Below are 18,692 nucleotides of genomic sequence, written 5' to 3' on the forward strand. Positions count from 1 at the left end.
GCCAAGTGTAAAATGATTGTCAATTCTGTCTGCCACTGAAGCAAAGCGAATCGAAGCAGTGGAGGGAAAACCACACCAACCGTGGAAAATGGCGGCCTTAAATCGCTTTTCCCAGTTCAATAATCCTTGGAGACGGAGTGATAAATAGGGTAATATCGATGGTCTAAAGGGAAATGCCATAAATAAGAAAATAGTCACAGGAAAATAACGCAAAAATACCGATATAATTGGATTATTATATTGTCTGTTAGAACGATCGAAGTTTAAAAAAAGCCAAACCAACTTTACATTCACTACTATTAGAGTTCTTAAAGTACAGTGTGCACTGAGTGTAATGAACGCGACAATGTTGCCCATTAAAGTGCCGGATGGATGTATGAATGTAAAAAAAAAAAATAATAAGAAAAACTTGAGAGCCTTTCTTGGGGGCGTCATAATTATTGGGACACTCGAGATGGGAATTAATTACACAATTTGCGAGGAATTCGAAATAAGACGAACACAAGGGCCGCCGCATTAATTAGCGTTCATCAATCATGTTTGACCGCAGTAACAGCAGTTGAGTCGAGTCGGTGACCAAGGACACTCGAGCTATCAACGCTCGCAGCAACCCAATAACCCAACAACCCAGCAGCCCAACGGCCATCATGATCCTGAGGACATGCCTGCTTCTTCTGTCTGGCGCAAATATTGCGCAATTTGTCGTCATTATCCAGGATATTGAACTTCATAATGTGCGACGACATCATCAATTCCAAAATGTTGACGTGAGTGGGTGGCACTGTAAAAATTGTGGGGGCTGGCTACTTGATGAAAGCCATCTTGAAAAGATGATGTCAATAAAAACAAAAATCACCGAACGTGGGTAATCGATTTATGTCAACCCTTGCGATGGGCCAAATATATACACATATATAATTGCTGGTGATGGCAACGTCTTACATCTTTTGTCCTGAATTATCCATCCTATTATCAGCTGGACTTTCCACTCAACCAGTCTCCCATGGATCTACTTCATTTGAACAGGTGAAACGCGAACGTGATGCTTGAATCTATGCAAATTTGCGTGCACTCCGAATGCGGCAAACATGCACAAACACCAGCTGTGCCCGCCGTGTTCACCCCTTGTACACCAACACGATTCACCGCCATACCAAGCCCCTGCTGACCCCCATTTCACCCATTCTGAGCTACGCTCTAAACCTTCTATTGTCCCTATCCACTGACGGCTGTGCATCATCAGCAACCCAAACAGAATCGTTGAGGTGCCTTGTTTCACTCGTGTTGCTGGTGTTGTTGTTTGCTTTTGAGGCCTTTCAAGCACTTGCTTATTATGCAGTCACGTGTGTGTGTGTGTCGTGGTGTGCATGTCTACGTGCATCTGAAGATGTGTGTGCGTGTTGTGTTTGTTGCCAGTGGCACAATTTGAACAATAAGTTGGCCCGACTGTTGAAGCATTCTGTCTGCCACTCAGCCGTCTGCATTTCAAAACTTAAACAGTTTATTAAGCACAAACTAAAACCATAAAACAAATACACAGTCACTATGCACTGCACAAAAGAATGAGAGCATTCCAAAAGCAAAAGTAAATAAATTGCAACCCGAGTATCGCACATTTGTGTATACCATCAGAAAAAGTTTTTGTCTTTACAAAAGGTTTTGAAATTAAAAAAAAAACTATTAAGGGAACCTATTCTTTATCCTAGTTTATGTTTTAAAAAACAATTACTGCGCGTTCCGAGGGTATCAAATAGTTGAGAGGATCGATTCGATTCATGAGGCGAATGCCATACCACGCATTTCGGGACTTGAAATTCATTGTCTGTCTGGCAAGTGTTGTCAAGAATCTGGCAATTTTGCTAGTATGTGTAAAGCCAAAAGAGAAAGAGTTGGATAGAGTTGGGAAAAGAGAGAGAGAGAGAGAGGGAGAGGTGGATAGTGAAAGAGAGGGCAGGTGCATATGGCCCATCATCTATCTAAATGGATATCGCGCGGCCCCTTTTTGCGCCATCTATCTAGTTATCTATATGTAGCCATCTCTTTTTGGTGCCTTGGCTTCTTCTTTTTCTTCTTCTTGTGGCTCCTGGCTGTTTGGTGGCATCTCTTTCTGGCCCGGTGTATTGTTGCACGTACATGTCGTAGACTTTGTCTTTCGAAATAAAACTTCACTAAAAAATGAGCATGGCATGGCGTTGAGCATTTAAACTAGCTACAAAAACACCAGCAACACCTTCCCTTTTTGCAACATCACGCCCCTTTGCCGCTACTTTTTTTTTTACCTACGTGATTCGCATGCAGAAAATGGACACGTGTGTTGGTGTATTTTCTATTTTCTATTTTCTATTTTTTTTTTTTTTTTTTTTTTTTGTGTGTGTGTGGTTGCCAAGACAAAATGCGGCTAATGTTCCTCTTCCATATTTGCCGTTTTTTTTTTCTGCGGCTTTAGATTTACAATACAGCTTACACGCGCATACTACACACATAGTTATATTATGCAATTCTTTGTTGTGCTTTTTATGGCACTTTGGCCCTGAAAGAGCTTTAACCAAAAAGAGGGGGAAAAAAATATAAAAAAAAAGAAAAGAACAGTCAACGCTTAAAAGTGTGCTACAATTTTTGTTCAACCACTTAAATGGGGTGGCTGAAAAAAAAAGTAAGTAGAAAATACAGAGAGAGAGAGAGAGAGAAGAGTAAGGGAAAACGGCGAGAGTAGTTAAACAGGGAAACTTATTTCGTTGCTGTCGCTAATTTGGCTCAGCATCAGCCGCAGCAACATCTAGCGCATAATAATTGCCTACTCGCACAAGACTCGCTAATTGGCAGCAATTTTGCCGGCTTCCACGTTTTCGGCGGTTCAACGTCGGTTCGGTGGTTCAACATTCGTTCGGTGGCTCTTATAACTCAGTGGGTGGGTGCTGCGGCATTTCTGCGGCGGAGAGAGCTGGATTTTGCTGGTTCCCAGCAATTAGAAGAACTTCCCACCAGCGAACCAAAAATGTTTGCCTTTGCCAGCGGCAAACTGAAATTCTTGGATTATAATTACAGGATGTTGGTGTTGGGTTTCGGTTTTTGGATTGATGACGAAATTACTTATTGAAACCTTGGAAAAAGTTTATAGATACTCAAATGCAAAGATGTCTTCATTTGGGCATTGTAATCGAATGGTCGCAAATTAAAGTAGAACACACACACACATATAGTTTGTGCTAGTTTATCCTCATACTTTTGGCACTTATGTCGTTTTGGGAACTAGTACTAGATTATACAGCCTGCAAGTTATGCCAATTCATTAATTAGTCTGCCACTTGCCACGGAAAAGCAGCGACAGCTTGACAAACTTTAACCCACACAGGCTGCATTCCATCTCCTAATTGCAGGAAAAACAAAATCTGATTTATCAATCACGAAATCAACCACCAATCCAACCAAATGGAGCACATTTAAAATCAAACGAATGCTAAGTAAAATCAATCAGTTGCTTTATAGTGCTAAAGAATGCGCGTTGCTGCACTTCAATGTTTCTCGCAGTGTAGGTCGCACATGTTCCGTTTCCCTTTTCTCGTGCAAATTTCGCCATGAAGTGTGTAACTCGATATGACCTTCTACTTAATAAAGGCTCTTCATATTGCCGCACTGGACATGAGTCCTTATTGTTGCTGCCATGCTGTTGGTGTTGATGTGGCTGCTGTAGCTGTAGTTGTAGCTGCTGCTGCTGTTGTGTTTGCCATCGCATATATTCCATATTCAATGCGCGTGGCCAGCCATCGCCTGATCCCAGGACATAGGACATAGGACATAGGACGTAGGACGTAGGACACATAGCCCATCCAAGCTTCACTCTGCTGTGTTCATCGCCTCAAGTTGGTTCAGTTTATTTGATTAGTTCGTGTGTGTGTGTGTGTGTGAGCCAGCCAGTGGGTATGTGTGTGTGTGCTGTGTGCGTGCGTGTGTGGAGTCCATTGTCCGAGTATTGGTGTTGGCACGGCCGATAAAGTTTCAGCAGCTGCAAATATGGCAAACAATTTCACAAAGTGGCCAATGGCGAAAGTTTGCCACTGCCACTGCCACTGCCAATCGTCTTATTAGCTAATCGTTGACTCTGTGCAGCCCTCTCTTTCTCATTTAGTTTCATTCTCCCTTCTTTCTTTTCTCATTTGGCACCTAATTAGTTGACTTGTCCAAGCAACTGGCCAAAAAAGATGGAGGGGTGGCGGTGGGGTTGGTTTAAGCGAAATCCGATGAATTGTCTTAAATTCGCCCCTTGGCTGCCTTTAATTCATTGTATTCAATTAAGTTCGAATTTGTAATCCCATTTAAGATGCTCGATTTTGGGCTTGTTAAATTGTTCGGGCTTAGTTTATTCAGCGTCATTAGACGATTGTGGGTGTGGTAGTTAGCCAAAAATAGCTTATAATTTACAAATTTTTGAGTTAAGCTTAAAGTAGAGTCAAAGAAAGTCAGACGAGGTGGCCTACTACTTCTTTCTTCATTTCATTTCGAGAGGCATCACCGTTTGATGTTTTTTATAATCTGATATTTAGATACTTCTTTCGTCGCAGGAGCTCTCTCTCTCTCTCTCTCTCTCTCTCTCTCTCTCTCTCTCTCTCTCTCTCTTTTATCTCTTTTTCTTAACCCCACCCAATAAAGTGACCTTATCGGGGCAACACCATCTTCATCTTGTGTGTGTTTCGTAGCCATTTGGGCCTGTGGGTGTGTAAAGGGATGTGCCCCTTATCTATGGCAAAACATCGCAGACTCGTTCACTTGCAACTTTTGTACAAGCCTTGGATGGGTTTTTTTCCTGCCAAGGATATTCTCTTTTGGCTTTTCATTAAAAAGTCTACGCCTATCGGAGCGTGTAGATCTTTTAACTACGACTAGTCGCTCGCTCGCTCGCTCGCTTTCCATTTTCCCAGACTCCCTTTTCTGGGCTTCACCTTTTGTTCTGAAGGAGAGCATAAAATTGTCGAGTTGTGCAGAAAATTTTATTGCTGAAAGGTGCTAAAATGAAAAGTGCTGATGCCAAATGCTGATGGCATTTTCTGGGTTGGGTGTTTGTTTTTCTATCCTATCTCTTTCTTCTTACACCTATTTTTTTCTTTATTTTATTTTTTTTTTTTGCACCAAGACGACTTCCGCATTTCGTTGGCTGATAAACTCAAGTTGGCACCTTTTCTTTAATTATTTAAATTAAAAATTGCCCCAGCCGGCGGAGCGAGCAACTTGAAGTGTCGACTGGAGCCACTTGGCACAGTTTTCAATCTCTAGCCACAACGAAACTGGCGCGTTTAATTAAGCAAAGTGGCCACCTTTTTAGCTCACATCTCCCATTTTCGCTGCGGCTTTTTGGCTTTCAAGAGTTTGTCTCCTCGCCCTGTCCTTTACTTTCCACTTTCTTTCTTTCCTCCTCCACTTTGGACAGAAACTGAAGCCGAAGCTAAGCTTCCCTGCTAATTTTGTCTAATTTTGCAAAAAGCAAAATGCAAAAAGCAAAAAGCTGAGGAGAGGCCGTTGGCTTTCCAGCTGAAAGGCGCACTTCCCTGTCTCTTATTTTATATGTTTTTTTTTTTTTTATATTTTAACTTTTATATTCTTTCTGCCACGTGAAAGTATTCCGTTTCCTTTGTCTTTTACCTGTGCCAAAACGAAGTGGCAGCCGCCATAAAGACCAGCCAGCCACTCCAATTGCAATTGCAGCAAGGAAGTTGCAAAGTGCTTCCCCATGCAGACATGCCCACATTTCTCCGCCGCCCAGCAGAAGCAGAAGCAGCATTTTGGGCGTTTGTTTGTGCATTCCTGGCATTTCACCGGCAAAAAGGGGCGTGGCAAAAGGGATGGGCTTCTAGATCTTTGGGGCACTTTAAACCATATATACCGTCTTTGGGAAAACGTAAAGTTGCAATTGAAACTTGAAATATCCTAACAACAATATCAGGGGACAAATTATTACTTCTAACTACTAACTTATGGAAAAAGCAACGAAAATCATCAATAATTCACCATGGCCGTTCGCCAGATTAATATCCTGTCATCTAATTTGTTCCAATCCCGAGTCCTGTCCAACATCCGATTCCAGCTGCCATCTTGGACAAAGTTGCTCTCCTGATGAATTGCGGTCGAAACGAACAGCGTCATCAGCAGACAAATGCATTCGTGGCCAAGAGCCAAAAGCCAAATGCGAAATGCAAGCGTTGAATCCTTTTTTTTTTCATTGCTCCACTTCCATTACTTTTATTATTTCCCGCTGTGTTCGGTGTAGAAGATTTCTTAATTTTTCATTTTGTTGGGCAAGTAATGTGTGTGCTTTTCTATCGTTCTATCTTTATTTTTCGCCGACTTTGCGTTGGCTTTTTGTGCAGATTGAAAAGCGCAGTCAAGCAGTACTTATACACCTAGCCGCACCATTTTCAAATTGAACATTGCGGCAGTGGTGTATATGTATGTGTATATAGAAAGGTGTGTGTTGTACACACAAAATACAAGTGGAATTTTCGTTATTATCCCAGAAGTCAGACTAGACAGCAATCAAGACAAGTGCAGGTGCTCTCATCTCGTCGTGGAAGACGATTACTTTCAACCACCATTCACGTTTTCTTTTTTTGTGCTTTTTTTTTTTAAATCATATTTTACGCTCAATTATTGACGTTCAAAGTCGAGAATGTCGCAGACAATGACAAACTAATGGTCGCTTTTATTTTTGGTGGTTGGGGAGCTTTGAAAATTGGGGCGGTTGTTGCGAGGCGGAAAGTCCCGACAGTCAAGTCAATGTCAAAGGACAAGGAGAAGACTGTCATTTGGCACTTAATAACTCAGCGTTGCTAGCTGTTCGCTTCTTTTCCCCTGGCTCAAATGACAATTTGTAAAGCTTTCAATGGAGCAGCGCCTATAAAATATCTACGTGATGACTATAATGTGCCACACCAGTCAAAAGCAGTGAAAACAGTAAAAGCAGCAAGGCAGCAAAGCAGCAAGGCAGCAAAGAGGGTGTTTTCCTTTTCATCGCAAAGGTTGGGGTCTCAAATTGTCGAAGGTGGCATTGCCAGTAATCAATCACTCAATCAATCAGCAAATAATATGCAATGCAATTTCTCGTCTCTAGAAAATGTTTGCCGGGCGAGCAAAACTTCCGCCAAAAGGAAGCTCATTGTGGCTAATGGTGGATCGTGGATGTTGTTCCTTTGGCTGGTTCGATGTTTTCAGGGATGGTTGGCTGACTGGGCTGGGTTGATTGGGCCTTTGGCTTTGGTAGCCAATCAACTGGGAAGGTAATAATTGTAAGCCACGAAATCAAAGTCGAAAAGGCCAAATCATATTCAAGATGATGAAAAGGAAGTGCAAACGCACACTGAGCGTTTGCAATTTGCCAAATGTACACGTGCTATCTAATTGTGTGTCTAATTTAATTTGAAAATTTTTCTTTACAATTTACACTGTTTTGCGACTACTTGATCGTATCAAATTGAACGGTTAACTAGCCGATATTTTTAACTTTGGAATGATTAACTAAGATTCACAAAGTAAGTTTAAGTTTTTTTTTAAATTTCATTTGTTTTTTCATGAAATAAATTTCGCAGTGACCAAGCAGCTTTTGTGGCGCAAAACTTCGATGATTAACTTTTTCGATTAACTGAAAACGCACACAGGCAAAGGACACACACACAAACACACAGACACACTTATATATGCGCTGCAAAGTATGCAATGGAAAATAGGAAAAATAAGCAAGCAAACAAACAAACAAACAACAAGAACAACCAGTAGCGGGGGCAAGCTGAAAACTTTTCATGGCGATAAACAATTTTCAGCGTTTTCTGTGCTCAGTCAACTTCCCAAATCCACCCAGTGTTTATACACATACAAACGTATATGTGTATATATATGTGCGTATTTTTATGGCATAAATTTATTTTAATGTCTATGCTTAACAATTTCCAGTGCAGAGGAGTGAGTCCCCTCCCCTCCCCCTTCCAAGCATCCTGTCCACTGGTCTATACACTCAATCAGCTGCCGCCTAGCCAAAAGTTTCCAACAAGCCACGCCCACTCCCCATTTCGCCTATGCCTTCGCCTTCTTTGGCGGAACGAACTTTTGCATATTGATAAGGAGAAGCCATGGAGCGAAAGCTGTGCCAGATAAAACAGATTAAAGGCAGTGGGGGAAAAAAATAAATAAATAAATAAATGTTGAATGTCGAAAGAGGGGCGGGAAAATATATAGCAACCTGGATTCAAGGAGTCAAAGTATACACTGCAAAATTAAATATAAGAAAGCGTAATAAACACAATAGAAAAAAAGAAACAGAGTGATATGTCAAGACACAATTTAGCAGACTCAAAACTAATCTTCACAAAATTTCCTAATTACCGCGTTTACTAAGTTTCATTCATTGACTTTCTAACAGTGCTCAGATCTAATGGCATCTGTTTTTGCTTTATTGTTTTCCTCTGTTTATTTCGGTGCCTTTTTTTTTCCTGGAATCTGATTGATGTCTGTCTGTTTGAGCTGCTTATACATATGTATGTCTGTGTGTGTATGGGGGACACTAAGGAATCCTTTTATCAAAGAAAGTAGGCAGTGAAAGGCGGTGGAAAAGTAATAATTATAGGGGAATGTTTTGGCCACGGGCAATTGTTCGTGATGATAAATGATGTGGGAGTTTCGGATTTTGGGAAAATGGAAGTTTCGCCCCCCACTCCCCCATTCCACCCACAGATCATCAATAATTCCTAAGAAAGAGCAAAAAGACAAAGCACAGATACATGCATGCACACATAGTACATATGTACATACATATATCCCGAGAACATACCAATGGAGTCACAACTAATGAGGCCGTCAAGCCAGAGAGTTGCCGCAATGCCAGCTGTAAAATATTCAAATGGAACAATCAAAAGTAATCTAGCAAGTTGCTTTTGGGAAGCCCTCAAGGAGGTGCCAAGAAAGCCAAAAAATATATAAAGAAACCGAAGAGAAAACAATAAAAACTTGCGCACGAAAATTTCCCCAACGAGCAATTCTTTTTTCTTTTTTTTTTTTGCGTGCCTTTGGTTGCGAGCAAAAGTAAAACAGAAATTGAGTAAGGCACACAAAAGAAGTGAAGACCACAAAAAAAAAGAAAATATATAACCAAAACCGAAACTTAAAAGTAGCACCAAAAAAAAAAAAAAGAGAAAAAAACTGTGGCAACAATTTTTACGCGTGATAAGCGTGGATGGAAGGGGAAGCCCAGAGCCTGTGTACTTTTCAAAACTGTTTTAAAAGCTTAACCACAAGAAAACTGCGAATATTCCCTAATGACACAAGAAAGGGGCGTGGGGCTGCTGCTGTGGGCGTTTGAAATGTGTGGAAAGTCAAGAAAATTCGGCACAAAGCAAAGGGGGGAGTGATGAGGGCCTTGTCCCAGAAAAATAAAAAAAAAAAAACCCAAACAACACCCAAGAAAATCCAAGGAAAATCCACCGGAATAGGTGTGAGAAAGTCTGGCGAGAATAGTCGAGAAAAGCCAAAACAGAATAGTACGCATTTCCCCATACAACAAGCAAATGGGAATGGATGGCAAAGGCAGTTTTTCCCGAGACCTGCGACTCAATTGCTGTGAATATCTGCATAGGCGTAATCAAGGCTCTTGGGGGATTGCCAATGGCTTTGAAAATGTGGCCAAAAAGAAAAAGGAAGTACGCAGGTTGGCGAGCAAACGAACCAATACTCAAACCCAGTCGCAAATGCAAGAAACTTGTTTTCAATTTTGTTCGATTGTTACTTAAATCAATTTTTTTTTTATAGGAATGAAATATAAAAAAGTGTTGTTCATTTATAAAGTTAACGCTGCCTCAATTACAGTTTCAATGCAATAAAGTTAACACTATATTTTCCGCCACCTCCTTGTTAAAATCAAATTGAATTACAAAAGAGATAAGACAAACTCTCTTTCGCTTTGCAAAGAGAAAGGAGGCAATACAGACTCCTCTTTCCCCAAAAAAAAAGAAGAGCCAAAAGCGCAGAAGAAAATTTCGGTCTTATTGCCAGTGTAAAATTGTAATTTTTACACCTTCACACCGCCCAATAAACAACAAAAAAAAAGGAAGAAAAAAAAGTGGCATTTCCACTTTTCCCCGGGGAAAATGCCGCCACTTGAGAAACTTTTAGTGCGTCTCAATGCGCATTTTAAATAAAATAGAAATTCAATTTACTTTAAAGAAGCGACCAGGTGGGTGGGGATAACAAGGCGACACGTCAATGCCAGAGTTTCCACAGCTTTTCCGCCGCACAAATGAAATGTAGAAAATCTACAGCAAAGAAAAACGAAAGAAAGGAAAACCTTTTTTTTTTTCCAAATGAACTTAAAATTGACTAAATGTGCTAGAAGAAGGTGCGAGACTTCGGGCTCTCTGTGGAGAAAGCAGAGAAACGTTGGGAAAACTGTGGAAAATCCTTTGGGATGGCTGATGAGGGGAGGTAAGATGGGTGATGAGGGGAGGTGGGAGGCGGTGGGAGGTGGGTGGTAATGTTCTCTGGGTTGGCAGACGAATATAATTAAGCGGCGTTTAAAATGCTTGTACTAAGACACGCTGAAATGGGTGGTGGTGGCGTTAATTGGGAGGCTGGTTTGATGGGTAGGAAAACTCGAAAAACTTTCCACAAAGTTTAATTTAAATATGAATGAGCGTTTTGCCATCCCCCCATCCCCCACAGCACTCCTCTATTTTTTCCACCCACTTTTCTTTATTATATTTTAAATAGTTGAATTTCTTGTGGCTTTCGCGCACTGAAATTTAGCTATATAATAAGTTTTTCAAACATTTTTTAGCTTATTTATAATTCAAAAATCATCATTAGTACGTTTTACATTTTTGCAGATTTTAAATTATCTGAAGAACTTATAAATTGATTAAATATGTGTGCGATTTGTTCGCAAGTGGGTTAATGTTAAATTCATCAAAATCTTATTCCTGCGAAAATCCTTTCGACGAATTCGTTGGTGGACCGTTTCGGTTCGGTTTCGTTGGGTAACCGACTTAAAGGCGCATTATAAATTGCTACCTAATCCGTGGGACTTTGAGTGCTGGCTGGATCCTCTGCTGTTTGTTTTCACAGCCACGAAAAACCAGGCGAAATGGAAATTCTAAGGCCGAGAAGTCTCTGGCTTTGATTTAGCTTTATGTTCGCATCACGGCAGATTTGCTGGCCATATTGTTACCTTTCCACTCTACCCATCTAACTCTGATTGTTGTTGTTGTTGTTGTTATTGTTTTTGTTGCCAGGTGATAAGGCAAATCGTGGTCATGGGCGTGGTAGTGGCCATAAACCGCAAAAAGGGATCACAAAAAAAAAAAAGAAAAAATATTTAAAAAAAACGGGAAAAAATATGTGGGTGGAAAAACCGGTAAAACCGTTTTCGCATAATTATAAAGCAGCTCTCGAGTGCACTCGTACAAAAGCAGTGAGTGGGTGGATGGGCGAGTGGATTGTGGGTGTGGTCCATTGATGGCCAGGCGCCAAACTGTCGGCCGTCGTAACCACTGCCCAGTTCGCAAGTTTTCTTACACAGAAAAAATGTGGGAAAAACAAACAAAAACAGACATAAATACTGTTGGGGATTTATACTGTGCGTGTGTTTACTTCTATTTTTTTTTTTTGTTTTTTTTTTTTTGGTGTAAGGACACTTGTAACCACTTGTGAGCTAGACAGAGAAACGTCTCTATTTCTACTATACTACTCTAATCAATTTATTGAATTTATTTTTGCTGATTTCATTAAAGCGCGCAAAAAGCGAGAAAAACAATTTTATTTGGCGAAAATATAGATATATATATATATATATTGACATTGGGCGCAAGTCCTAAAAAAGGGTGGTGTGGGTGGTTGGTTTGGTTCGGAAATTTCGATGGAAGTGGATTTTCTTGGCGCCTGGCATAATTAAGTTAGAACCTTTTTTGTGTCTAGAAGGGGGAGGTGGTGGGGGGGTGTGTGGCAGAGGGTTTGGTTTTCCTACCCCAGAGCATCCTTGATTGTTATTGTTGTCGCCGCTGAAAGGACGCCCTGATTGCTCCTCGATGGCAAAAGGATGTGTCTAGGACACGCTCTCAAGCAGTTAACACACTCGACTGTACTTAGCCTAAGCCCAAGTAAAACTAACAAACGGAGGGCGGGGATAAAATAATAACGGGGTTGAAAATAACTCGCTGGGGTGGGGTGGGGGGTTGCGATTTTCCGGCACCATATAAAAACAGCCGGCAAATTGTATGCTAAATGATAATCCCCTTCCTCATTTCGATGGGAAAATGAGGCCTAGGCTTCTTAAACTCAGATCATCATCGATCAACGTGAATTAGTTTGAATTAGTTTTGATGCAGCATTCAACGTATTAGCATTTTAAAACTGTATGAAAACGGGAATAAAGATGACTTTGATGGATTGCTATTGAAATTTGATAAATCAATTAAGCTGCTTCAGTTTTTCAAAGCATGTACTTTAAAACGAAAATCCTGCAGTACAGTAAAAATATCTCTCTAATCCTGCTGTTAAAGAAGTTGTGCAAATTCTTAAAAAAAAAAAAAAAATAAAATAACAAAATAATGCATACAAACGAACTGCAACGCATTGGATTTGGTTTCAATTAAAAAGTAGCCCGTAAAGTTATCTGGGGCTTTGCGCTTTTGTGTGGTCTAGATAAATGGAAACTACATTGATTTTACCCAATCAACGGATTTAAGCCAACAGTTAGTTTTTCGTTCTCCACTGTTTTGTTATCTCATGGCTCTCTCGGCTCCCTGAAAAACTTTTGTCAGTCATTTCCCATTTTCCATTTTCCATTTGCGTTTCCCGTGTCCAACCCACTTGAACACACGCTTTGAAACACACACATCCATTATTTCCAATTCAAACTTTACCAATTACAAATCTGCCGTCAACTTTTCGCATATTTTGTTCCCAGATTATCCCCACACCCATGCTGAGCCACAACAAAATAGGTTTAACTCGCCGAAAAAAAAAAAACAAATATATTAAAAAACGCGACTTATTCTAAACATTTTTCTACAATAAATTCCCCACTTTACTGTTTTTAACAATAGCCAAACTGCGCACGTTTAACTCACATGTTTCTATAAATGAATATATATATATATATATATATTTTTTTTACAGCTGGTCGGCGGTGAATTCGATATGGAATTGAATTTTGTGATACAGGATGCGCAGAATATCAAACATATGCTGGAGCTGCTGGATCATTGTCCGCCCAATTTGCAGGTGAGTTATTCTTACTTAGTTTTACCTACTTCACTTACTTGCGGCAGTTACAACCGAAAATCGCGGTAAAGTAAGCGGCAAATCACAGATTATCGGCTAACATCTGCCATGAACATTTTCCTCCATGTAAGCAGGCAAGCTGCTGTGCGATGGTGACTTTTTAATAGAATTTAATTCAATTCGCGCTGCGGCATCAAAGAAAATTAACAGCAAAGGGGGCGTGGCAGCCGAAATTGCGCGTAATGAAAACGCAACATCAACACGAAATGCCTTTCAACTCCCTTCGCCAGCTGGTTTTCCACCATTTTCCTCGGCGGCCTTACTCGCTTTCCATCCGCATTTGCATATGAATATGAGATACACGAAGAGAAATGCTGCCTAACTAAAGCTTAATAAAATCAGTTTTGGCTTACATCAGCTGTTAATTAATAATTAACTAAAAGACAAAAAGTCTAAGTCTTTATCAGTTTTTTTTTTCAATTTTTAACCAATCACATCGATTTTTCTATAAGTCTTGAAAGGGTTGTGCATTACACTGCTAAGTGGACAGATCCTTATTGTAAATGTCTCAACATTTATATGATATGTTTTACACACAATTTTCCCCAGTGTATTTTCGTGTGTGTGCTTCTGTGTTTGCGCTTAACAATATTTTACACCTGACGTTGTCGCTGCTCGCTCGCTTGTGCCATCAAATTATTAGCATGACTGCTGGCGAAAGGATCCTGTAACTTTTCATATGTGTGTGTGTGTGTGGGTGGCTCTCTCGTTTTTTTTTTTTCAACCCACACACTCCCATTTTATGTGTGTGTGTGTGTGATGACAGGAAGTGTTTTCTACTGGCAGGCTGAGTGGGTTGCTGGTTTTCTGGTTGCTGCCGGTGTCATCCAAAGTGCGAAGGCGCAGGCAACGGAAGTTGAAGCTACAGGAGCTATATATCCACACACACACACACACACATATGCTTGTACGCAGTTATATGTAGATAAATATATACATATGGACAAACAGCCAGTGTTAAATCGCAACAAAGTTGCCGCTTTATGAGTTTCCATTGCATTGGTTCGTTGACCCTCCCTCTGTAAACTGAACCGTTTAACCACTGAAAAAACACAGCGTATAAATTGTTCAAAATAAAAAAAAATATGTAAAACTGCTCGGATAATCAAATTTATATCACACTCAATCGCGCCCCTAGAATATAAATTAAATTTTTCACAATTTTTCACCTTTTAACTGGCGTATCACAACACGTTTGAAAAATATGAAATATTCATTTTAATTCATCGAAGCTTAAGCTTTATTTTATTATCAACATGACTTACATCACTTTATTTATTATAGCAAAAGAACTTAGTGTGCGAAAAGCATTGACTTTTTCTCAGACATAGGGCTATGCTGCTGCCGTTCTTCAGACCACCTTTATGCCACTTGATGGCCTCCACTCATTGTTCCTGATTTAGATTTAGATTTTGCGAAGGTGTACTGTGCTTGTGTGGGTGGCAAGTGGTTTCTGGCATCTTTTACCTGCCTTCAAGTGCGTAAGTGTGTTTGTTTGTGCGTCACAAACAAGCGATCCATTTAAGAGCATCTTACATATGCATATCTCACGCCCAGAAAAACGAAGATACACCACACCGACCCACCCCACTCACATGCCATCCAAAAGGCACCCAGCATCACCCACAGTAACTACTCTTTAATGATATGCGTCAGTTGCTTGTTTCCGCTTTGCTGGCATAGATGTTTGCTCTTGTTGCGGTTGATGCTTCACAATTTATTTGGCTTTTTAAATTAATGAAAATTGTCAGTGACAAATTTTGGCATGTGCTGTTGGGTGGATAGCTGGATTGGGTGGCTGGGTGGGTTAGGATATGCTACGAGCATAAGCATGTGTCCCTGGATTGTTGGCATATGTAAAACAAGCATCAAATATGCATCACCCGGTGTGTGGCAACGTTGTTAGATTTTCCGGCGCCAAGATCTTTTACTTCATTTGGCATGCAAGGCAGGTGTGAGCCACCAATAGCACCACCCAACCACCTTATACTCCTTACCACCTAACCACCCATACACCGCCCACCGAACCGCACGGCAGCCATTCACTGAATTTACAACAATTTTATGGGCACTCCGGTTTATGCAGCCTTTCATGGGGCATTACATGTTAGCCCCTAAAAGTTTTACATGAAAGCGAATAACTTGAGAAGTATATAATTTTTCTTACTTTGTAATTTCAAATATTTAGAGAAAGCTCTATTTAATATGTACATATGTTCTGGATTTGTGCAGTTATTAATCCTGCATAAATAATATATACTGTGAAATATGTTGCTTAGATTAAATAACATGGGTACTCGAAACGTCGATACTCAAACTAAGTTGGTCAACAAATTTGGTTTTCCTTAGTCGTTTTCCAACTGGTGTTGAGTAAACATTTTGCATGTAAAGGAGGCGAGACTCAAATGATTTATGCCCAAACTACAGTGGCTCTGTCCCCAGAAATTGCTGGCCCCTTTTGCCTGGCATTTCAGCCGTTGCTCAATTGATTCGGCACGTAACTGAGCCAAGTGCAAATAACAGTTTTAGTCCTTGTCCCGTCGACAGGTGACACGCTTCCCCGCTAAGCCCTTAGTTTTTTTTTTTTATTTTTTTTTTTTTTATTTAGGGTACCATAACATTTTATACGCTTGACAATAAATTCATCGCCCTTTGGTCGCCGTGTTTTGCCTTTAAATCAAAGCTTCTTTTGGAAAATTAAGGCCGTAATGCGGCCCACCAGTCACCTCAACGGAATTTACAGGACCTACCGAATCACCACATTTATTCACACACCCCACCACACCCCTTCACCGAACCACCGCATATTTGTCCCGGCTCGTCGGCTGTGTGCTGTATGCCCAATAAAATTTTACAGCCTTTGCCAGCTCAGCAATTTGCGTAACTCTTGCCACAGTCAAAAAGAGCTCAAAAGGAACGAAGCAGCGAAGAGAAGAGAAGAAAAGTGATGAGGGGGGGGGGGGGGAGAAGAAATGGGGGGGGGGGGAAATGGGCCAGGACCCCCAGCTGATTTCTGCGGTTAAAGTGCGAGGGCGGTAGGAATGAAGGGAAAGCTGGGAGGAGTCGGTTGTAGGAGGGTTGAATCAACAGACGAACACCTTTCACCTTTCGTCGAATTGGTTTCCGCTTTTTGTTTTCCCTTCATCTCGTTGTCGTTTGCATTCCCCTTTCTGTACTTTTCCCCCCCTCAGGAGCTGTAAATAACGTTGTTAAAGCTGCAAACAATGGCTCACAGTTGACCAAGGCAGGTGGTCGTTTTTAAAAGTGAACAACTGAAAATGGAAAATGGCATAAAGCTTTTGTGAATTTACGCCTAAGGCTTACAAACGAAAAATTTGAGTTTTATTTACTCATTTTATCAATATATGAACGATTGTTGAATGCTCGTCTCAGATAGTTCTTCCCTATGAACTTGATGCTTACTTGAGTCTGGCCACACTGTTAAGTAAATAATATTGCAAGCAACTTTTCCTTTTGAGCTTGCAGTTCATTGAAAACCTTTTCTGTAAAGTGAAGGCATCTACGCGCCTGTTCTGTATTAAGTCAAACATCAAAGTTGGATAAAGATATTCGCTTGACGGTTCGGGAAACCTTAGCAAAGAGATATCCGCCTGACATTACTTGGAAAAGGAATTTTCAGCTTCTTCTCCCCCATTCGGATTTCTGACTTGCTGCGATAAAAATGAAACATTTTTAAGCTGCCGCTTTAGCTGCTATTTTTGGGGAAGTGCGAAGCCATCGCAACATTTCAGTTTGCCAAGTATCTAAAAGTTGTATCTTTGGCTTAGGACCGCTTATCTACATTCGAACAGGGCGTCCTCGCATTTTCCAACCTGCCCCGGAAAAAAAAACCACTCTGCTGCCCAAATGCCCAGTTGCTGGTGGTAAAGTTACACGGAGGATTAACTTGTGATTATGTTGGCAGTGGCAGTGGTAGTGGCAGTGGCAGTGGCAGTGGCAGCCAACGATTTTCCGTTGCCAGTTGGCAACTTTCAACGGGAGAGGGAAACCTAGCCCATGCTTTAAAGTCTAGACCGCTCCGTAATTATCTGGAGTATGTGTTGGCCCTTTCGTAAATCATCAACTGCTGCTGCCACGGTCGCTCGCTTCGGTGGCAATGGCAAAGCCAGGCAGATAGATATGCAGATTCCTCCATTTCTGTATTATCCTCTTTATGGCATGGTATGGTATGAAATGGTATGGCCTGGTATGGTATGGTATGGTGTTCCTATGGCAACCTCAACAACATAACGTAGGCACACGCCGTAAAATACATAAAATAGAAAGCAGCCAGCCAGCCAGCCAGCCAGGCAGCCAAGGGCTATACATGAAATTTATTCATGAATTGAATTTGTATTCCTCGCAGATATTTTATAAGTTTTCCATTTCTATTCGGCCCACCAACTCGACCCACTCGATGTTGTCTTGTTGTTGCTGTTCCCCGGTGCTGCCAGTGTGACTGTATTTTGCGTAATGCTGAGCAATGAGCATAAGAAGATTATGTTTTTCGCAACGTTCTTCGGGGGATTTATTTTGCGCTTTTTTTGTTTTGGTTCCTTTTTACAAGCGGTGGAATTTGGAGTTATTATTGGACAATCATGGTGCGAAATTTAGTTGTTTACTATGTATATATCCCAAACTGACTCAACCATTTGATATTTTTCATATGGATTTTTGGTTACGGATCTGTGTTGGAATTAAGATATTTCATTTAACCCTGGTCACACTCTGACAGCGAATTGAATTGAAATGCAAGTGGCTTGCTGCAAGTCGGGCGAGTCAAGGCCCTGAATGCCAACGCCAATGCAGGGCACCAGGAATCGAACTCGCCATTAAATATGAATTGTGATTGCCCCGATAGGAGATGGGGAGAATGAGACGGATGCAGGGGAAAAAAAATGAGTTGAAACGGGACAAAACGAGACAGAGTCGTATTGAAATGCACACAAGAATAACAAAAGTTTTACGGACATGGCGGACATGGAGCAAGGATTGCTGCGGGGCAGCCAAGCAGGCAGCCATCTAAAGAGTGAGATGGACAGATAAGAAGCGAAGGGGATAGGTGCAGGCGTGGGAGAGAGATAGAGAGATCGGGCAGGAAGGACACACTTTGAAATGGGTTCAGCATTAGCCGGGACCTGGCATTTGTATTGGCAGCGTTGCCTTTTGTGTGTTTTTGGCCTTTTGATGCCGCCTTTTATTACATTTGTGTCGCTGGCGATATGCTTGCATCTGTTTATCGCGACTTGTGTATACCCTTTTATGTATAATAACCAACTTTCTATACTTTTGCTAAGGCTGGTCACACTGGTGATCGGATGAGACAGGTCCTGGCTGTTTGATTGTGCGACTGTCCAAAACAAGAGTATATTTGAGTATTG

The 18,692-nt window shown here is 41.0% G+C and overlaps 2 protein-coding genes across 9 annotated transcripts in view; both read left to right on the forward strand.

The window, feature by feature from the left end:
* The window catches only part of CG15465 (uncharacterized protein), a 169,106-nt gene that overhangs the window by 104,406 nt on the left and 46,008 nt on the right, over window positions 1-18,692 (forward strand). For both annotated transcript variants that reach the window (NM_001297948.1, NM_131978.3), the window contains one exon: window positions 13,147-13,251. The gene's annotated coding sequence lies outside the window, so the exon portion shown is untranslated. The remainder of the gene's footprint in view (window positions 1-13,146; window positions 13,252-18,692) is intronic.
* The window catches only part of rg (rugose), a 169,106-nt gene that overhangs the window by 104,406 nt on the left and 46,008 nt on the right, over window positions 1-18,692 (forward strand). For all 7 annotated transcript variants that reach the window (NM_001297949.1, NM_001297950.1, NM_001144686.2 and 4 more), the window contains one exon: window positions 13,147-13,251. In NM_001297949.1, the coding sequence (NP_001284878.1) occupies window positions 13,147-13,251 (105 nt within the window). The remainder of the gene's footprint in view (window positions 1-13,146; window positions 13,252-18,692) is intronic.

Source organism: Drosophila melanogaster, chromosome X, assembly GCF_000001215.4.
Source record: "Drosophila melanogaster chromosome X".
NCBI lineage: Eukaryota > Metazoa > Arthropoda > Insecta > Diptera > Drosophilidae > Drosophila > Drosophila melanogaster.